This window comes from Petaurus breviceps, unplaced genomic scaffold (genome assembly GCF_028583685.1).
Source record: "Petaurus breviceps papuanus isolate PSGF00001 unplaced genomic scaffold, PetGlider_PUasm1.0 249842, whole genome shotgun sequence".
Classification (NCBI taxonomy): domain Eukaryota; kingdom Metazoa; phylum Chordata; class Mammalia; order Diprotodontia; family Petauridae; genus Petaurus; species Petaurus breviceps.
Window position 1 is genome coordinate 2,773 of NW_027185957.1, and position 17,829 is coordinate 20,601.

General features: G+C 40.7%; 1 protein-coding gene across 1 annotated transcript; it reads left to right on the forward strand.

The window, feature by feature from the left end:
- Nucleotides 1-454: 454 nt before the first annotated feature.
- LOC138167657 (DNA damage-regulated autophagy modulator protein 1-like) lies at nucleotides 455-16,806 on the forward strand (the record flags this gene model as incomplete). The annotated part of the gene is made up of 4 exons (XM_069096590.1): nucleotides 455-619; nucleotides 6,581-6,758; nucleotides 13,537-13,595; nucleotides 16,663-16,806. Coding segments are annotated over 4 exons (531 nt in total), but the record flags the coding sequence as incomplete, so codon positions are not given.
- Nucleotides 16,807-17,829: the final 1,023 nt, after the last annotated feature.

A 17,829-nucleotide genomic window follows, 5' to 3' on the forward strand; every position in this document is an offset into this window, starting at 1 on the left:
GGACGTAGACAAAAGGACAGCAATGAGCAAAGAAGGAGCAATGAAAAGGAGACCCTTTGCACCTTCTCCCTTCTCTCTGTCCTTCATTCCCCGGGCAGGAAGGAACAAATTCATCTGGTCTCTGGCCTTAGGAGTTAGATAAATTGTTTTATTCTGAACAAATAGTGGAATCAAACTAGGTTTGAAAGGCTTTGAATTTGGGGCCCTACCATGCTACCAGCTTAAATAGGCAGACAGGATATTAAGGAGAGAGGGAAAAACTACTTTGTAAGTAAAATTGTTTTTTGATTATCATTTAAATGTACTGAAATCTGAAGGTTTGTTTTTATTCCACCTAGCCTTAGATATTTCTCTGTGTTCTACAAATTGATTTCAAGATTCACAAAAATATTTGTCAGAAAAGTGTTTGAGTGTCTTTTTATTTAAAAAATAACTTCTTATAAAAATCTTACAGTATAAATGTTTTTCTTTTTCAGGTGCAGCTACTATGTACACAAGATATAAAATTGTGGAGAAGCAAAATCAAACATCTTATTTCAGTAGTCCAATTTTTAACTTGGTGTCATTAGTCCTTGGATTGGTGGGCTGTATTGGAATGGGCATTGTAGCCAATTTTCAGGTAGGGATAAGTTAGAAAAGAACAATAACACATTAACATAGTATAATGTAATATAATACAAGATAAATATCTGTGTTTGGTCGAATGTTTCTCAGTGAGAGAAAGGTGGACAAAAGGAGGCATGGTTGAAAGTAAAACAAAAGACTAGAAAGATAACAGTGAGTAAAGTTTAGTCTTGCCAATTTGAAAAGAAGGCCTTAGTAACTGGAGCTGGAAGAGACCTTCCAGATCATCTGGTTCAACCCTCTCATTTTACAGATGAGGAAATAGAGGCTCAGGTTGGTTAAGTAAGTAATGCTCCAGTAGTAAGCATCAAAGATCTAATCTGAACCCAAGTCCTCTGTCTTCAATGCCAATGCTCATTTTCACTCTGAACATAATTGCTGCCTGAGTTTCTGGAAATGGTCTTTAAAAATAAATTATGTTAGGTTTTTCCTAGAGTGCAGTTAGATGTGACCTTAAAGATCAATTCATTTGAAACACTCTTAATGAATTTATTTTAAAAAGTTATTTTTATTAGGGGCAGCTAGGTGGTGCAGTAGATTAAGCACTAGTCCTAGAATCAGAAGGACCTGAGTTCAAATATGACCTCAGACACTTTCTATCAGTGTGACCCTGGGCAAGTCACTTAACTCCATTGCCTTTTCTGATGCAGCCACTGTGTACAGAAGATACGAAATTGTGGAGAAGCAAAATATAATTTTGTATTTCAGTAGTCTGATTGATAATCTAGTATCATTAGTCCTTGCATTGGTGGCCTACATATAATTTTTATTCCCTTACCCCTTAGATCCTACCACAGTGCCTGCAGTGGGTGCACACACAGATGCACAGTGTCTTCTCTTTTAACAAAGAAAAACACAATTAAGCCAAACAAGTTGACACAATGATCATATTTTTCTTTATAAGCATCAGTTCTCCCCCTGAGCTCTTCAGTAAAAGGTAGGCATGGAGGGGCAGGGGAAGGGACGTTTCCTCATCTGTTGCCTGGGATAGTGACATTTTCAGTGACTTGCCCAAGGTCACTCAGTCAGCATGTATTACATGTGGGACTTGAACCCAGGCCTTGCTAACTGTCTGGCTCAGTTAGTATTAGGAGCCAAGATTGCTCATGGAAACTATTTAGCATCTTTCTTTGTTTTGTTCATCTACATTACTGTAGGTAGTGTAACTACCTCATTTTCCAAGTAAGAAAACTTGGGAACCAGAATTTTCTGAGTTCGCATGGTGAAATAGGACCCAAATCTATTAATTGGCTGGGCACACCACCTATAAACACAATCCAGACAGCTAACCCAGAAATTCTAATCTGGGTCAAGTCAAAAAAACTTGTAAATATAAGAGTTAAGGTAATACTGTGTGGTTTAGCATAGTTCCTGGCATATAGAAAGCACTTAATAAATGCCTGTTGACTTGTTGTCTGAAGGTAACATGTAGTTCTTGTTAACTTCCAATGTAATTTTTAATTGAGGCATGGCTTGATCATTCCATGACTTTCTTTAACCTGCAAATTAGATAAATACATAATTTTGCTAAATTGATTTCATGAAGGTTGCTACAGAAAAGATGACATGCTAATTTCACCCAAAAATTACCTCCTCACAACTACAAGAACAAAAAATGGAGTAAGAAAAGTTAGAGGGGTGGCTAGGTGGTGCAATGAATAGAGCACCAGCCTTGGAGTCAGGAGGACCTGAGTTCAAATCCGGCCTCAGACACTTAACACAAAAACTAGCTGTGTGACCTTGGGCAAGTCACTTAACCCCAATTGCTCTCCAAAAAGCAAAAAAAAAAAAAAAAAGAAAAAGAAAAGTTAGAAATGATCATGCAAATAGAGGCAGTTTGTTGTTCAGCTATTTCTATCATAGCTGATCCTTTGTGACCCCATTTGGGTTTCTTGGCAAAGATACTGAAGTGGCTTGCCATTTCCCTTTTCAGCTGATTATACAGATGGGGAAACTGAGGCAAACAGATTAAAGGATTTGTCCAGGGTCACACAGCTAGGAAGTGTCTGTGGCCAGATTTGAACTCAGGAAAAAGAGTCTTTCTAGCACTCTGTTCACTGTAGTGCCACCTAGCTGCACTTGCAGGCAGTTTAGGATTTAGGGTATTTTAAATTTCTTAATTTTTATTTTATTTTATTTTGCTTTTTGGAGGGCAATTGAGGTTAAGCAACTTGCCCATGGTCACACAGCTAGTAAGTATTAAGTGTCTGAGGCTAGATTTGAACTCAGGTCCTCCTGACTCCAGGGCCAGTGCTCTATTCACTGTGCTACCTAGCTGTCCTGTATTTTAAATTTCTTAGTATTGAGCTGCACAAGTCTGAAAAGGAATTTACTATTTACCTTTGTTGGGGAAAGTAATGTGTTAAGCAAATTCTTATTAGTAATCCCATTACTACTGATAATTAGCTATCATTTATTTATATAGCACTTTAAGGTTTACAAAGTACTTTACATATTATCTGATTCTTACAACAAAGGGAGAGACAGAATTTTTGGGAGGGAAACTAGAAGTAATGTTTTAATTATTAATTTCAGAGATTAATATCTAAATATATATATTAAATAAAATGTAAGGTTTGATCTATTGAGATTATATGTAAAGTGCTGTATAAATTCTGAAGCAATACATAAATACATAAATTACCATCCCCGCTGTCATTACTGGTCTATACCTGCCACTTCCCTGATATAGAGTCCCCCCAAATCAGGGGCCCTCTCTTTGCCAATACAGACCAGCAACTGCTCAGTCATTGATAGTCCTAGAAAGTTTCCTGGGGCCCTGAGAGGAGTTGCCAGTGTGTGTCACAGGTGGGTCTTCTTGCTTGAGGGCCAGCCCTTTAGTGGTTTCACTGAATGTATTGCAGGAAGGTGGGACCAAGGATAGAGTGCTGGGCCTGGAGGATGGACAAGTAACTTAACCTTTGCGCAATTGCCTCGGTTTCCCCATCTGTAAAGTGGGGATAATAATAATAATAGGACTGTTGTGAGGATAAAATGAAATATTTATAGGTGCTTTACACATGTTAAAGCACTATAAAATGCTAGCTACTATTATCATACCCTTCTGCCTTTTGTATAACAAAACATGTATATGCATTGGGGGAAGGACTTATTTCCTTTATTCTTGTTTTCCAACATGCATATCAATGTTTGTTAGATCAAATGAAATTAAATTGGCATTAAACACACAACCTTACTATACTTGTATCTGGTGCCATAATATATTGTTCTTTTAATCTGAAATATTTTAAAGAGATAGATAAGAAGATATAAGAGGAAGAGAGGCATCAAGGGCTGCCCTCAGAGTTAGGAAGACCAGAGTTCAAGTCCCACATCTGACCCATGCTGACTGTGTGACCCAGGGCAAATCTCTTAACCTGTTGGTGCCCCAGGCATCTCTCCCAGACTGCAAGTAGCAAATAGAGTGCCAGCTTGCATTGGTAGAGGGACTTTCTTCACCTGGGACTCCTCCGTTTCTTTCTTATTTTTGGAGGCAATTGTGGTTAAGTAACTTGCCCAGGGTCACACAGCTAGGAAGTGTTTGAGGCTAGATTGGAACTCAGGTCCTCCTGACCTCAGAGCCAGTGTTCTATCCACTACACCACCTAGCTTCAAGTCTTCTGTTTCAATGAAACCCCAGGTCACGATCAAAACAAGAGGATTAATTGATTGCTTTTGATTGATTAAATTCTCATGTGCTTTCTTCATTTGCTTCTCTAGATATTGGGATATGATCGTCAGCCATTCACTTCCTCTTCCTCATCAAAGCTAACCTTTATGTGGTCCCTTAAGGTTTTCTGAGTGCTATCTGTGGTTTGCTTTGACTCATTTTAATTCCCTCAACTTTGATTTACTGGATATCATTTCTGAGGGTGACCCCAATCATTCAGGTTTTGCCATGCCCAGGTGAACTTCAGGGTCTTTCCCTATGTTCTGGAAGGAGGAAGACAGGGGCTGTGGATTCTTGGAAAGGAAACCCACAAGCTGCCACATTTCCACACTCTTGTTAAGTGCTTTTAAATCCTTCTCAAGCCTCCTCACTTCACAAGTGTCATCCTGGAGCCAAAGTTCGAATTCCACACAGAGTTGTAGAATTCCAGCCAGGCCCTGGAGTGCTCTGGACTCAACTTCTTTTTTTTTTTTTTTTTGGAGGACAATTGGGGTTAAGTGACTTGCCCAAGGTCACATGGCTAGTTTTTGTGTTAAGTGTCTGTGGCCGGATTTGAACTCAGGTCCTCCTGATTCCAGGGCTGGTTCTCTATCCACTGCACTACCTAGCCACCCCCCACTGCACCACCTAGCCACCCCTCTGGACTCACTTCTGTGGGGCTTAGTAAATGGGGCAGCAAACCCAGGGCATCAACACCCACCAAATTTCCATCCCCAGGAAAACAAAGAGCTGGGGAGTGTTGTTGTCAGCTTCTCTGCTCCAGATCTCACAGCAGTAGCTGGCCAGAGGCAGGGTTAAGTGATTCATAGCACTATCCTAGGCTCGGGGAAGCCATTTAGAAGTGAGGGACCTAGGAAAGTTTGTGTCCTATGGGACTCTGTGTGCTGGTGCTCCCATTGGTATGGGTGCCATCGATTTATCAACATCTTCATTGAAGTTGCTTTAAAGAATCACTAATGAGACCTCAAAAATATTTTTTGGGGGGAGTGGGGTTTGAATTACAGCCCTGCCACTTGTTACCAATGTGACTTTTCTCTGGACCTCAGTTTCCTAAATCTGTAAAATAAGGGGATTAGACAAGATTATATTAAAAACCTCTAAGTTTCCTTCTAAATCTATGGTTTTGTTGCTATAGGCAAGTCTTCATGAATTCAAATCCTACCTGTTGACACGTTCTATCCTTGTGACCTTGGATAAGTCATATACCTCTGTGGGCATCACTTTCCTCATTTGGAAAATGAAGTGGTTGGACTTGATTTGATTCAACAAGCATTTCATAGATTTAGATTTATAACTGGAAGGGACCTCAGAGGTTTCTGGTCCAGCCCCCTTATGTTACAGATTAGGAAACTGAGGCCCACAGAGATTATGTGACTTGCTTAAGGTCACACAGAGTTTCAGAGGCAGCATTTGAACCCAAGTCCTCTGTTTCTGTTTTTTTTTTTTTTAACCTTAGTTCATATACTTCTGTGCAAGTTTTTCTAAAGTCCACATCCATCATTTTTTATAGTGGAAAAATATCTCTTGTAGCCTTGACTTCTTTCAGATATGTGTTTGGGCAATCTTTGTTTTTTAACATTAAAACAGATTTTATTGATTTATCTTGTTTTTACATTGTGTAGATTTCTCCCTTTCAGAGAAATGTCTCTTAAAACAATTTTTTTCTTATTTAATCTTTTTTTCAATGAATGAAAATCCACTGTGTCCTTCATTCTTCTCTCTGCTCCATTGAAAATGAAAAAGTAAACCTGTGTAAAAAATATGCTTAGCGAAGCAAAACAAAGTTCATGAATTGGCTATGTCCTATGTATCTATATGCATACATATACATGTAATACACACAAGCTTTTATAAATATGTGTGTGCATACACATATATATGCATACTGACATATACATAGATGAGTCACTTATTTTCTCTGGGCCTCAGTTTCCTTGATTGTAAAATGGGAAGAGTATTGGTTTACAAAGCTTTAAAGCTCCTTCCAGTTCTGAATCTATGATGGGCTAGTCAGTTCACCTCTCTGGATCTCAGTTTCCTCATTTGTTAAAAGGATGGGTATTAAGCTACATGACCTTTGAAGACCCTTTCTCTGAGCCTTTGATACTATATTGGATGTAAGGTACATTGAAAATCTGAGAGGGCTATGGAAATTACTCTTTTGGTAGAGTCATTGCCTTGTCCATGCCTTTAGTCCGTCTCCTTTCTCTTGGCATGTAAAGTTATATCTGCTCACCTTGATTGGTCATTCATTGTGACCTCTGTGCTGATTTTTTCTCTCCCCAGGAGCTGACTGTTCCTGTGGTCCATGATGGAGGTGCCCTGTTGGCTTTTGTCTGTGGTGTTATGTACACCCTACTTCAGTCCATCATTTCCTATAAGTCATGCCCCCAGTGGAACAGGCCTTTGACCTGCCACATAAGGATGGCCATCTCTTCTGTGTCCTGTGCTGCTGTCATTCCCAGTATCCTTTTGGCTTGAGGCAATCTCCAAGAGCTTTCTGTCTTGACATAGAGAAAAAACAAGCAATGAAAACAGGATTACCAGGTCATTGTGAACCCTTCCAAGTTTGTAAAGGAGAGAAAAACGTGGGGTGAATGTGTTGGAACGTAGAGAGAGCCCTGGTTCTGGGATCAGAAGACCCAGGTAATGATCCCAGCTCTGATGCTTGCTGTCAGTGCGCTCATGAGCAAATCACTTCCTTGGCCTCAGTGTTCTCATCTGTAAAATGAGCGGGTTGGTCCAGGTGACCTCTAAAAGTCCATTCTAGTTCCTGGTCCATGATCCACTCTTGACCCGTGCTATCTGTGTGATCTTGGATAAGTCACTTTACCACCCTGGGGCTCAGTTTTGCTCATCTGTAAAATAAAGGGGTAGGACTAGACATCTTCTTTTGTCCCTTCCAGCTCTAGATCAATGATCCTAAAAATTGATGCTTGTAATGTAATGCCAAGGAAAGGCAACTTCCCAAGGTTCAGAATACCAGCATAGGTGCTCTCCATTTTATTCAGTGACCAACCAAGAACAGAGAAGATCAAAACATGACATCATTCCAAATACAGCATTTACTAAGTGTGATTAAATAATCTCCAAGGACTACCCCACCCCAGGACCTTCCAATCATTCAATCAATTACAAAGTCTCTGTTCTAAATACTTCTCCACCCCTAGGCTATACCTTAATTAAGTCCACCACAAAGCCCCTCTTCTCAAATGGAGATTAGTTTCCAAACATAAGGTCAAAAGTTCCCCACCCCTGGATCACAATTGAATCTACCCCAGAGTTACATCAAGTTTAAACACAGCACTTAATACCCAAATGGAGGTCTTTTCTTCATCTTGACAGGAGGCAAGTTCTCAGCAATCTTAGTTCCTGGGGAGACAAGGCTTAGCAAGGCCACAAGATACATTGCCAATCCCTTCATGAATTTATCCTGTCTGTAGAACAGTCCTAGAACCCCTGAACACATTAGCAAAGCCCTCTCCCAGGATTTCTGTAAACATACAACAAGAAAATCCTTCTTCAGGGCTTCTGAACCAACAGAAAGGCTCCCAGACCCCTGCAACAACAGCACTGTCCTTCACCAGTGGACAGTATTCATTCTGTCTGCAGGACAGTCTCCAGACCCCTGCAAAAACAGCACTGTCCTTCACCAGTGGACAGTATTCACTCTCTGTCTTCAGGACAGTCTCAGGGCTTCTAAGTGAACAGCCAGGTTCCAGGACTTCTTCGACAAAAGGACTGTCTTTCACCAGTGGACAAATCTGGCAAAACAACATCAAAACAGACAGACAAAGTACCAGCAAAACAGCCATGTCTCCTCAGTCCTTGGCAGCTCAGGGGGCAGGTCTCAAAAGTCCAGGGCAATTCAAAGCGGCCACCAGCAATTCTCTTAGTCTCTCTCTCTCCACGAGGTGATGCTACCAAAAAAGAAAAATCTTCCGCCTCTCTCTTGTCTCTCCAAATCTAGTCACCAGCTCCTCCCAGTTCAGGACTTTCTTTTCACATCAAAAAGTCCATCCCACAGGTGGGATTAACAAGCTCTGGGTTTTAACACAATCAATTTGAAAACCAAGCCAATACAGGGGAATCTTTAATTGCCATTACTATCACAATGCTTTGCTTCAGAGTAGCCCAGTCTTCAGAGAAAGGCAAAGGATCAGGAGAAAAGTGTAAATCCTTATTGTGAGAAAGTCTCCACAGAATTTGTTTAGATAAAAATAATCTTTGTGGAATAAAACTGATTGAGGGGTAGGGGCTTGGCGGGGGGGTGTGAAAGGAGGAAGGCAGGGAAACCTGGAACCCTTCAGTTTCTGCTTTCTTTCATGAAGGGTCAGTTTCATGAGTCATGTCATTTTTCTCTGTAGCACAGTATCAATATTTGGTGGCGCTCCCTGGTGAGAGCCACCAAATATTGATATTGTACTTAAGGCATTAGTGTAATTAAACCCTCAGCCTGAAAGCTCTTTCATCACTTATTTTTGCCTAAGTGAATGAAGTGACCTAAAATCTCGGGGACAGCATGGTTTGGTGTAAGGAGTGTCAGCTTTAGAAGCTGGAGGACCTAGCTTCAAATCCTTGTTCCATGTTAGAAACCTTGGGCAAGTGTGGGCCTCAGATTTATCTGCGGCAAAATGAGGGGGCTGAGGGAGGATCTTTGGTCGAGAGTTGTATGACAGCTTGGACGCCTTCTGGTTCAGCCTCTTTATTTTAAAGATAAGGAAACAGTTGACTCTGCTTAGGTGTAGTCAGTATCAGAGGTGGATTTGACTTCTAAGACCCCTTCTAAATATTTTTTTTTTAAGCAATTGGGGTTAAGTAACTTGCTCAAGGTTACATGGCCAGTTATTTCTGGGTGTGGTGCTAAGTATCTGAGCCCAGATTCGATCCCCAGGTCATCCCGACACTGGAGCCGGTGCTCTTACTCACTGAGCCACCTGGCCACCCAACCCTTCTAAATCAACAATCCTTTGACCCTTTCTTTCCCTTCGTGTTTAAAAACCTGACAATTTTAACTCTACATATGAGAGGCAGCAATGGTCTAAGACAAGGTGGAGAACCTGTGGCCTTCTGTGTCCTTGGGTGTGGCCTTTTGACTGAGTCCAGTTTTACAGAACCAATCCTTTTATGAAGGGGATTTGTTCTATGAGGTTTGGATTCAGTCAAAGGGCTGTACTCAAGGACCTAGAGAGCCACATGTGGCATTGAGGCTGCAGTTTCCCCACTCCAGGTAGCAGACATAGAAAGCAAGTGTGGAAGGAAGGGAGATCTGGGTTCAAATCCTCCCTCTGAGACAGACTAGCTATATGACCCTATGAAAGTTGCTTTACCCTTTCAGTGACCCAAGCAAATCTTTTAAGGCTAAAAGTTGCAGGACAGTTGACCAATCTTCATTGATACAGGAAATTTCCTCACTGGGAGTGCCCTGTAGCAATGGAATCATAGGCCCAGATAGAAAATCTTTAAAAATGAAAAATACATCTGTATGTATAACTAACTATAAGTCATAGGATCATGGTTTTTTAGAACTAGAAAGGACTTCCAAGGCCATCTTCTTTCATTTAACAGAAAAAGAAACTGAGGTCCAGAGATGTTAAGTGAATGAAAGTGGAGACTAAGAATTCCGGGTTTCCCTGCCTTCCTCCTTTCACCACCCCCAAACCCCTATCCCTCAGCCAATTCTCTTCCCCAAGGATTATTTTCATTTAACTGAAGAATTCTATGGAGATAGTCTCACTTATCTCCCCATCCTTTGCCTTTTTCTGAAATTTGGGTTACTCTTTTTTTTTTTTTTAAAGCAATTGGGGTTAAGTAACTTGCTCAAGGTTACACGGCCAGTTATTTCTGGGTGTGGTGCTAAGTATCTAAGCCCGGGTTCAATCCCCCAGGTCATCCCTACACTGGGGCCAGTGCTCTTACTCGCTGAGCCACCTGGCTGCCCCTAAACAATTGGGGTTAAGTAACTTGCTCAAGGTTACATGGCCAGGTGTTTCTGGGTGGATGCTAAGTGTCTGAGCCCCCCCCAGGTCATCCCGACACTGGGGCTGGTGCTCTTACTCGCTGTGCTACCTGGCCGCCCCAATTTGGGTTACTCTTAAGTGAAGTTGTCCCTCACCTACTGCAGTAAATTATGTCAGTGGTGGGATCCAAACCCAGGTGTTCCTTATTCCAAGTCTAGTATACTATACTGCCTTTCAGAAAACTATACCCTCTGATCCCAGAGGGTCTCCAATCCAAGTATTAATTTAGCTTGATTGGGTTAGGTGTTTCTAAGATAAGACAACCTCAGGCATGTTCTGGATGATATGTCTAATGATGATTATTGACAGGTAATATGTAAAAATAGCAAAGAAATTCACCCCTCACGCCCACCAGTGTTGCCATAGGGGAAATGAAAGTAGTGAAGGGGAATTTCTGAAATCTGCATTTGTCTGTGCAAAACTTTCTAAGGCCTGAGAGGTGAGGAACAAAAAAATTCCCATCTTTCAAAACATCTCTTGCAGCTGTAGTGTAGAAAACTGCTGAATGTCAACCAGAAGGAAGGAAGTTGGGGGAGAGCTTGGAGGAAAATGGCAGCTGGATTGGTAGAAGATGGTTAATTACTTGAAGTGGTGGTTTGCAGTTTTCAAATGAGTAAGATTCAAGGGAGATGATGGGTCACGCGCTTGGGTATCCGGTGACTGGAGTCTCTCTAAAAGGCATGGAGAAGACTGCAAATGAATTAAGAGAAGGTTTTGGTTCCTTTTTTTCTTGGATGGAAGAGAGGCTAATGATGATAGTCTGACTCTGCTTGAGGGCAGTTAGACCATTGCTGCCTCTCTGTATATAGAGTTTAAATTGTCAGGTTTTTAAACATGAAGGGAAAGGGTCAAAGGATTGTAGATTTAGAAGGGGTCTTAGAAGTCAAATCCGCCTCTGATGCTGCCTACACCTCTGCTTGAGAGAAGACAGGCTTGTTTAAGAGCATAGCTCTTACTGTTACCTGGTACATTCAGTTCATGGAGTAATAGGCTAATGCCAATTTTCTCCCATTTGTTCCTTTTAAATATTTTTGGCTGGTATTGGATATAAAACTTAGAGATCATGGGTCGCAGACACTCAGAGTTGGAAAGGACATTGGAAGGTTTCTAGTCTACTTGTATCTCACTGACAATCCCTGCTTTGAGATCCTTGGAAAGCCAGTATCTATCCTAGCCTTTGCTTGAAGACCTCAAGTAAAGAGGAACCCATTCTCTCCCTATAGGATAGCTATCATTGTTGGAAAGTACTTTCATTATGTCAAACCTAAATCTAACTACAGATTCTACCCATTTTCCTGGAAGCATGATGGGACTGTGAGAAAGTGTGCTGGATTTGGATTCACAGGACTTGGAGTCAAGTCCTGACTTGGTCACTTATTTACTACACCTGTGTGACCTCAGACAAGTCACTTGACTTTTGTGGGTTTCACTTTGTTCTTTCAGATTGGTTCCCTTCCAGCTCTAATGACCTGAGTTTGAAACCTGGTTCTTTTGCTTACTTGCTGACCTTGGGAAAGTTTTGTAACCATCCTAGGCCTCTCAGTTTCTTCATCTATAAAGTGAGGCAGCTGTGTGGCTTGGTGTCTAGAACTCCGGGTGTGCAGTGAGGAACACCCAAGTTTAAACCCAGCCTTAGAGACTAGCAGTGTGACCCTGGGCAAGTCACTTAACCCTGTTTGTCTCAGTTTCCTCATCTGTAATATGAGCCGGAGAAGATGGCAAACCACTCCATTATCTCTGCCGAGAAAATCCCATATAGTCCACAACTAAACAACAAAAGTCTTGACACCCAAATCCAGCAATTTAATCACTAAACCACTGCCTCTTGAGGTTAAATGACTTAACCAAGGTGACCCAGGTTACCAAGTAGCAAGCACATTTAATGCAGGTTTCTTGATATAGTATTTCTTCTTTTCTGCACCAACAATGTTTCTTTGGTTAAAGATAGTGACCTTGTCTAAACCTAACCAGGATGACTTTGTTTCCAAAGAATTAAATGCTCCCAAATTCTCTCCTTTCTCCTCCCAACATGTCTATAAAGTAAAGGTTTTCTGATCCCCATTCCACTAACCAAGAAACATACAGAGAAGCAGAGAAACTTTCTAAAAGTTGCACAATTAGGATTATGATTTATAACTTAAAAAAAAAAAAACCTATTGGGACGCCTAGGTGGCGCAGTGAATAGAGCCCCAGCCCTGGAGTCAGAAGGACCTGAGTTCAAATCCAGCCTCAGAGGTTAACACAAAACTAGGTGTGTGACCTTGGGCAAGTCACTTAACCCCAGTTGCCCTACCTTCCCCCTTCCAAAAAGGAAAAAAAAATAAGTTAAATCAGAAAATTTATAAATACTAAGGACAGCAAAGACTGAAAAAAAAAGTAGCAGTGAGAACCTTTTCAATAAACAACAAAAAAATAGGACAGGAAATAATTTACTTCAGTTATTCATAGCTTTTCGAAGACATTGCAATCTCTATTAGAATTATCACTGGTTCTTAATTAAGTCCCAGTCCTTTTCCTACTCTATTGATTTGGGAGGTTCAAGACTTATAGTATCACATGAGGCTGCCATGTTGGTTTGTGTTGCTCTACGAGGGAAGGAAGGTTCTCTTACGCTGCAAGGGGGCTGTGGAAATAGTACTGCCTACACAAGGCCAGCAACAGTGATGTTAAGAAAGAAAAGGAAAAATTAAAACAATGAAGCAAAAAGAAGTCACTGATAAATCCCTAGTTATCTTTAGTATCTACTTGCCAATGAAGATATCGAAGCTGTGAGAGAATGATGACAATGTTGATATTAGTATTATTCTCACTGTCTGGTATCTAATGGATTCAGGATTTAAACCTAGGTCTTTTCACTTCAAATTCATTAGATTTTCCATCATGTTTCAGGAACTGGGTAAAAAAAATGCATTCCTCATTTTAAAAGTTTTCTGTAAATAATCAGAAAAGATAGTTACTGAGATAGCTTGTATTTCTGTGTTCTCAGTTGCGAGCTACCATCATACATTTATTAAAGCTACACAAAATCAATATACCCTAAATGCTCCCCTCCCAACCTTACCTCTTTTAGGACTATCTGGAGACTGACTCGGCTGTTTATTTTTGTTGTTATATATATTTAATCTGAAAAATCCACATTCTAATTAGAAGACCATTCAACTTTGGTGTCCAAGGAGCTATTTTCGACCAGACTGTTGTTTCCTTTACTATTTATTTTTTCAGTGATTGCCTGTGCCTCACTAATTTCCATAACAAAACTGGAATGGAATCCAAATGAAAAGGTAAGACTTCTAGGTCGGTGACCCTGAGTTGGGTGAAGACTGAACTACCTTTTGGTGGTTGGGAGGGAGGGGAGAGACTGGGGTAAAATCTACAAAGATGTTGGATCATTTATTAGAGAAACAGGATAATAAATATATAATAATAAATTATCATAAACATTATATAATATTTACATATAATTTATACAACTTATATTTATATACTTATAATATAGTATAATAATCTACAAAATGTTATATTTTGTATAATATGTAAATAACTATAATTATATAATAACAAATATAATAACATTAGTTAGAGAACACAGTGGATCCCAGAGGATTGTTGATCTAGAATGGGAAGAAGCCTCAGAGACCATCTAGTCCAAAAACCCTCATGTTACTGGTGAGGAAACTGAGACCTAGATAGGCTAAATCTCTTGTCCAAGGTCATACATGTAATAAGTATCACATGCAGGATTTGAACCCAGTTTTTCTGAATGCAGGTGATAGGATTTGTTAAGGTTAGTCATAAAGATAAGAGTAATTTGCATAGAGATGATAGATGAATACATATGCCCTGATGAGAAGGTCTAGGACCCATCCTTTGGGAATACTCATGATTTGGGTGGGGAGTTATGCAGTCTTGGGCTGTGTTAAGAAAGCTCTCAAGGGCAGAATGAGGAAGTCCCTTTGGATTCTGCCCCAGTTCCATCACTTTGCAATGAGTGTCGCATTTTAGGAAGGACATTAGCAAACTTCAGTACATTCCAGTGTTGGCCCCCCTGGGTGGTGGAGACCATTCCAGAGAAGGAAAGATGACCAAAGAAGCTTGCCTTTGAGTACTCTTTCTGTCCTCTTAATTGAGAAATTAAGCCTGTACCAAAGGAAAACAGTTTAGTTTTGGAGTAGGGTCTATAACAGCAAGCACCCTAGTATACTCAGGCATGGAAGATCTTCAAATTCCCATTACCATTACAGGGTCTAACCTATATTCCAAGGAATACAGTTCCTTCTACTTTCATAGATGAAAACGTCCTCCGGCTGTATAGAATCGCATAGTTCCAAGTTGTTTTTTATCACAGTGGACACTAGGAGGCAGCATTTCACCACAAATGGGATAGATCTCCATGCTGCCATAGGTATCTGTTAATAAATGGACAGCTAGAGGCTTAAGGAGTAATTTTCTTCATGCCAGTTACTTCTGTTGATAAGAAACACATGGTCTGGTTCAGAGGAGGAGAACCTGAGGCCTTTAGGCCATGTGTGACCCTTTAGGTCCTCAAGTGTGGCCCTTTGACTGGATGCATACTTCACTTGAACAAATCTCTTTAATAAAAGAATTTGTTCTGTAAAACTTGGACTCAGTTAAAAGGTTGCCCCCTGAGGGCCTAGAAGGCCACAGGCTCCCCACTCCTTGTCTAGTTAGTGGCTCATTGTTTCAATCCAACCAGTTTTTGAAAATCATTGGCTGTTTGAGAGATTTCAGTCATATAGGGTCATAGAATCAGAGACAGGGCTGGAAGAGACCTCGAGCCATCTGGGCCATCCAACCCACTCATTTTACAGATGGGGAAATGGGCCCAGGAAAATGATGTCACCCATCCAAGATAGTCCAGCTAGTGGCCACAAATACTCCACTGAAGCTGAGGGGCAGCAGCAAGCTCCACTCAAATCATTGTACTCACCATATGACAAACCCTTCACTTTTCTGTGCCTCAATTTTCTTATCTGTAAAACAAAAGGGTTGTATTAAATGGCCTTCAATATCCCTTGTAATTCTAGACTTATCATAGCATGATGTGCCTTTGTGACATTGGCTAAGTCACTTAATATCTCAGAGACTCAGTTTTCTCATTTGTAAAATGGGGAGATTGTATTATATGAATTCTAAGGTTTCTTTCAGCTCTAAATCTATGATCCTGTGAATATTGCCAAAGATGCAAAAAGTTTTTCTGTCCACGAGGGGAACAATTAAAAATTAGATTTGCTGATAGATCAAAAAGTTTGGTGGAAGGGAGGGTGGCAGCTGGGAAATTGTTGTGTAATCTCAAGTTGGTTGATGGAAGGGGTTGCAGATAAAACCATCCACTGCCTCCCCATGTCAGAGCACTACTGGTTGATCTTTTCTCAAACCTGAGAGCATTTAAGTACTCCAAAGAGTACTGCCATAGAAGCCACAGGACCTGGGTTCAAATCCTACCTGTAAAATTTGCTAAGAGTAACCTTAGAAAAGTTACTTCACCTCATTGGGTGAAGTCCCTCATTGGGGACTCAGTTTCCTCATCTGTAAAATGAGGAAATTGGATTCAATTCTGAGGTCCCTTCCAGCTCTAGAGCTAAGATCCTTCTTCCCCATTTACCCCTCCTCTCATTGCAGGACTTTGGAGAGATTCACATAAACATCTTGAAAAAATAATTGGAGAGTCTTAGGTTTAAGGGAAAGGAATCTTGGAACCACCCAGACCAGCAATTCTGGGCCCCTTGGGGAAGTATCTGGTGACTCCTATGGACCCTTTCTCAGAATGTTTTTATTTATTTATTTATTTATTTTTTAAGCAATCGGGGTTAAGTAACTTGCTCAAGGTTACATGGCCAGTTATTTCTGGGTGTGGTGCTGAGTGTCTGAGCCCTGGATTCGATCTCCAGGTCATCCCAACACTGGAGCCGGTGCTCTTACTTGCTGAGCCACCTGGCCGCCCCATCTCAGAATGTTTTTAAATGCATAAAAGAGGATTACAAAGGAAACCAGTTATTGAAATGCAATTATCAAAAAAAGTTTTTTTCTTAAAGTTCACAGATCCTGGATTCAGAACCTCTGATATAGAGTCTAGATTATAGACCAAATCTCAACTCTATTTTCTCATTTATAAAATGACAGAGTTGGCTTAGATTTCTTTTTGTCCCTTCTAATAACTAACTCTGAGTCCGTGGGTCCTGGAGGCTCCTTGTTGTCTTTGGCCGTCTCCCCAACTGTCTTGTGTGTGTTCTAAATGAATAACTCTTTCCGGGTGAGCTCTGGTCCTCCAGTGATGGTTTAGGACTCACCCTCCAGTGACTAGTTTTGTTTGTTTCTCATTCCTCCCAGGATTACATGTTTCATGTAGTGAGTGCAATCTGCGAGTGGACAGTGGCTTTTAGCTTCATTTTCTACTTCCTGACTTTCATCCAAGATTTTCAGGTGGGTATTTGTCACATGTCAGAAGCTATAAGCTGACTGATAGAATTTTTGTGAATTTTTAAAATGTGGGATATTTTCTGTCTTTTCTAATTATTTTCTCTGTGTAATCATCTTTTTGTCATTGTTGTTCAGTCATATCCAACTTTTCATGACCCCATTTGGCGTTTTCTTGGCAAAGACACTGGAGTGATTTGCCATTTCCTTCTCCAGCTCATTTTTACAGATGAGGAAACTGAGGCAAACAGGGTTAAGTGACTTGCCCTGAGTCACACAGCTAATAAGTGTCTGAGGTCAGATTTGAACCTGGGTCTTCCTGAGTCCAGGTCTGGCACTCTATCCACTGTGCCACACTATCCCTGTATCCCATCAACTAACTGATCTCCCCTTTGCAGCATCGATTCCAGCTTCCCACTCCTCACAGGCCCACCTCCTTAGAATAGGTGCTGATTATCATGAGCTTCCCAATAGGGTTTCCTCGCCTTTCTCCCCTCTCTAAATCATCCCGCTTGAATAATCTTTAGTAAAAATCAGCCTGGACAGACTACTTTTCTGCTCAGAAAACGTCAATGCCTTTCTATTACCGCTTAAAAGTTTACTTTTTTCCTACAAATTGGTTCTCCTCTAACTTTCCAATCTTATTTCATATCTCCTCCCCTACCCCCATGCTGCAGGTAAACCAGCTGTGGTTACACAGTAGTCCCAGCTTCAATCCTACCTTCTACAGGGAGTCTTCTCCTGCTCTTCTAGGGCCTTCTTTCATTAATTTATTTCCTGCTTCTCCTTTATAGCTTGTCTATGTGTGTATGCGTTTGCTTACTATTTCCCCCATCAGACTGTAAGCTCCTTGAATGCAAGAACTGTCTATTGCTACTTTTTATATCCCCAGAGCTTAGCACAGCACCTAGCACATAGTAGGCACTTAATAAATATTTATTGACTGCCCTCTCAAAGGGCACAAATGGTGCTTTCATGTTTCTGTGTCTTTGATTGCCCTGTGACCTTTACATACTATGTCCTCCCTCTTTTCCTTTACTTTTTGAATTCCTATCTTTTTTCTTAGTGTTTTTAAAATTT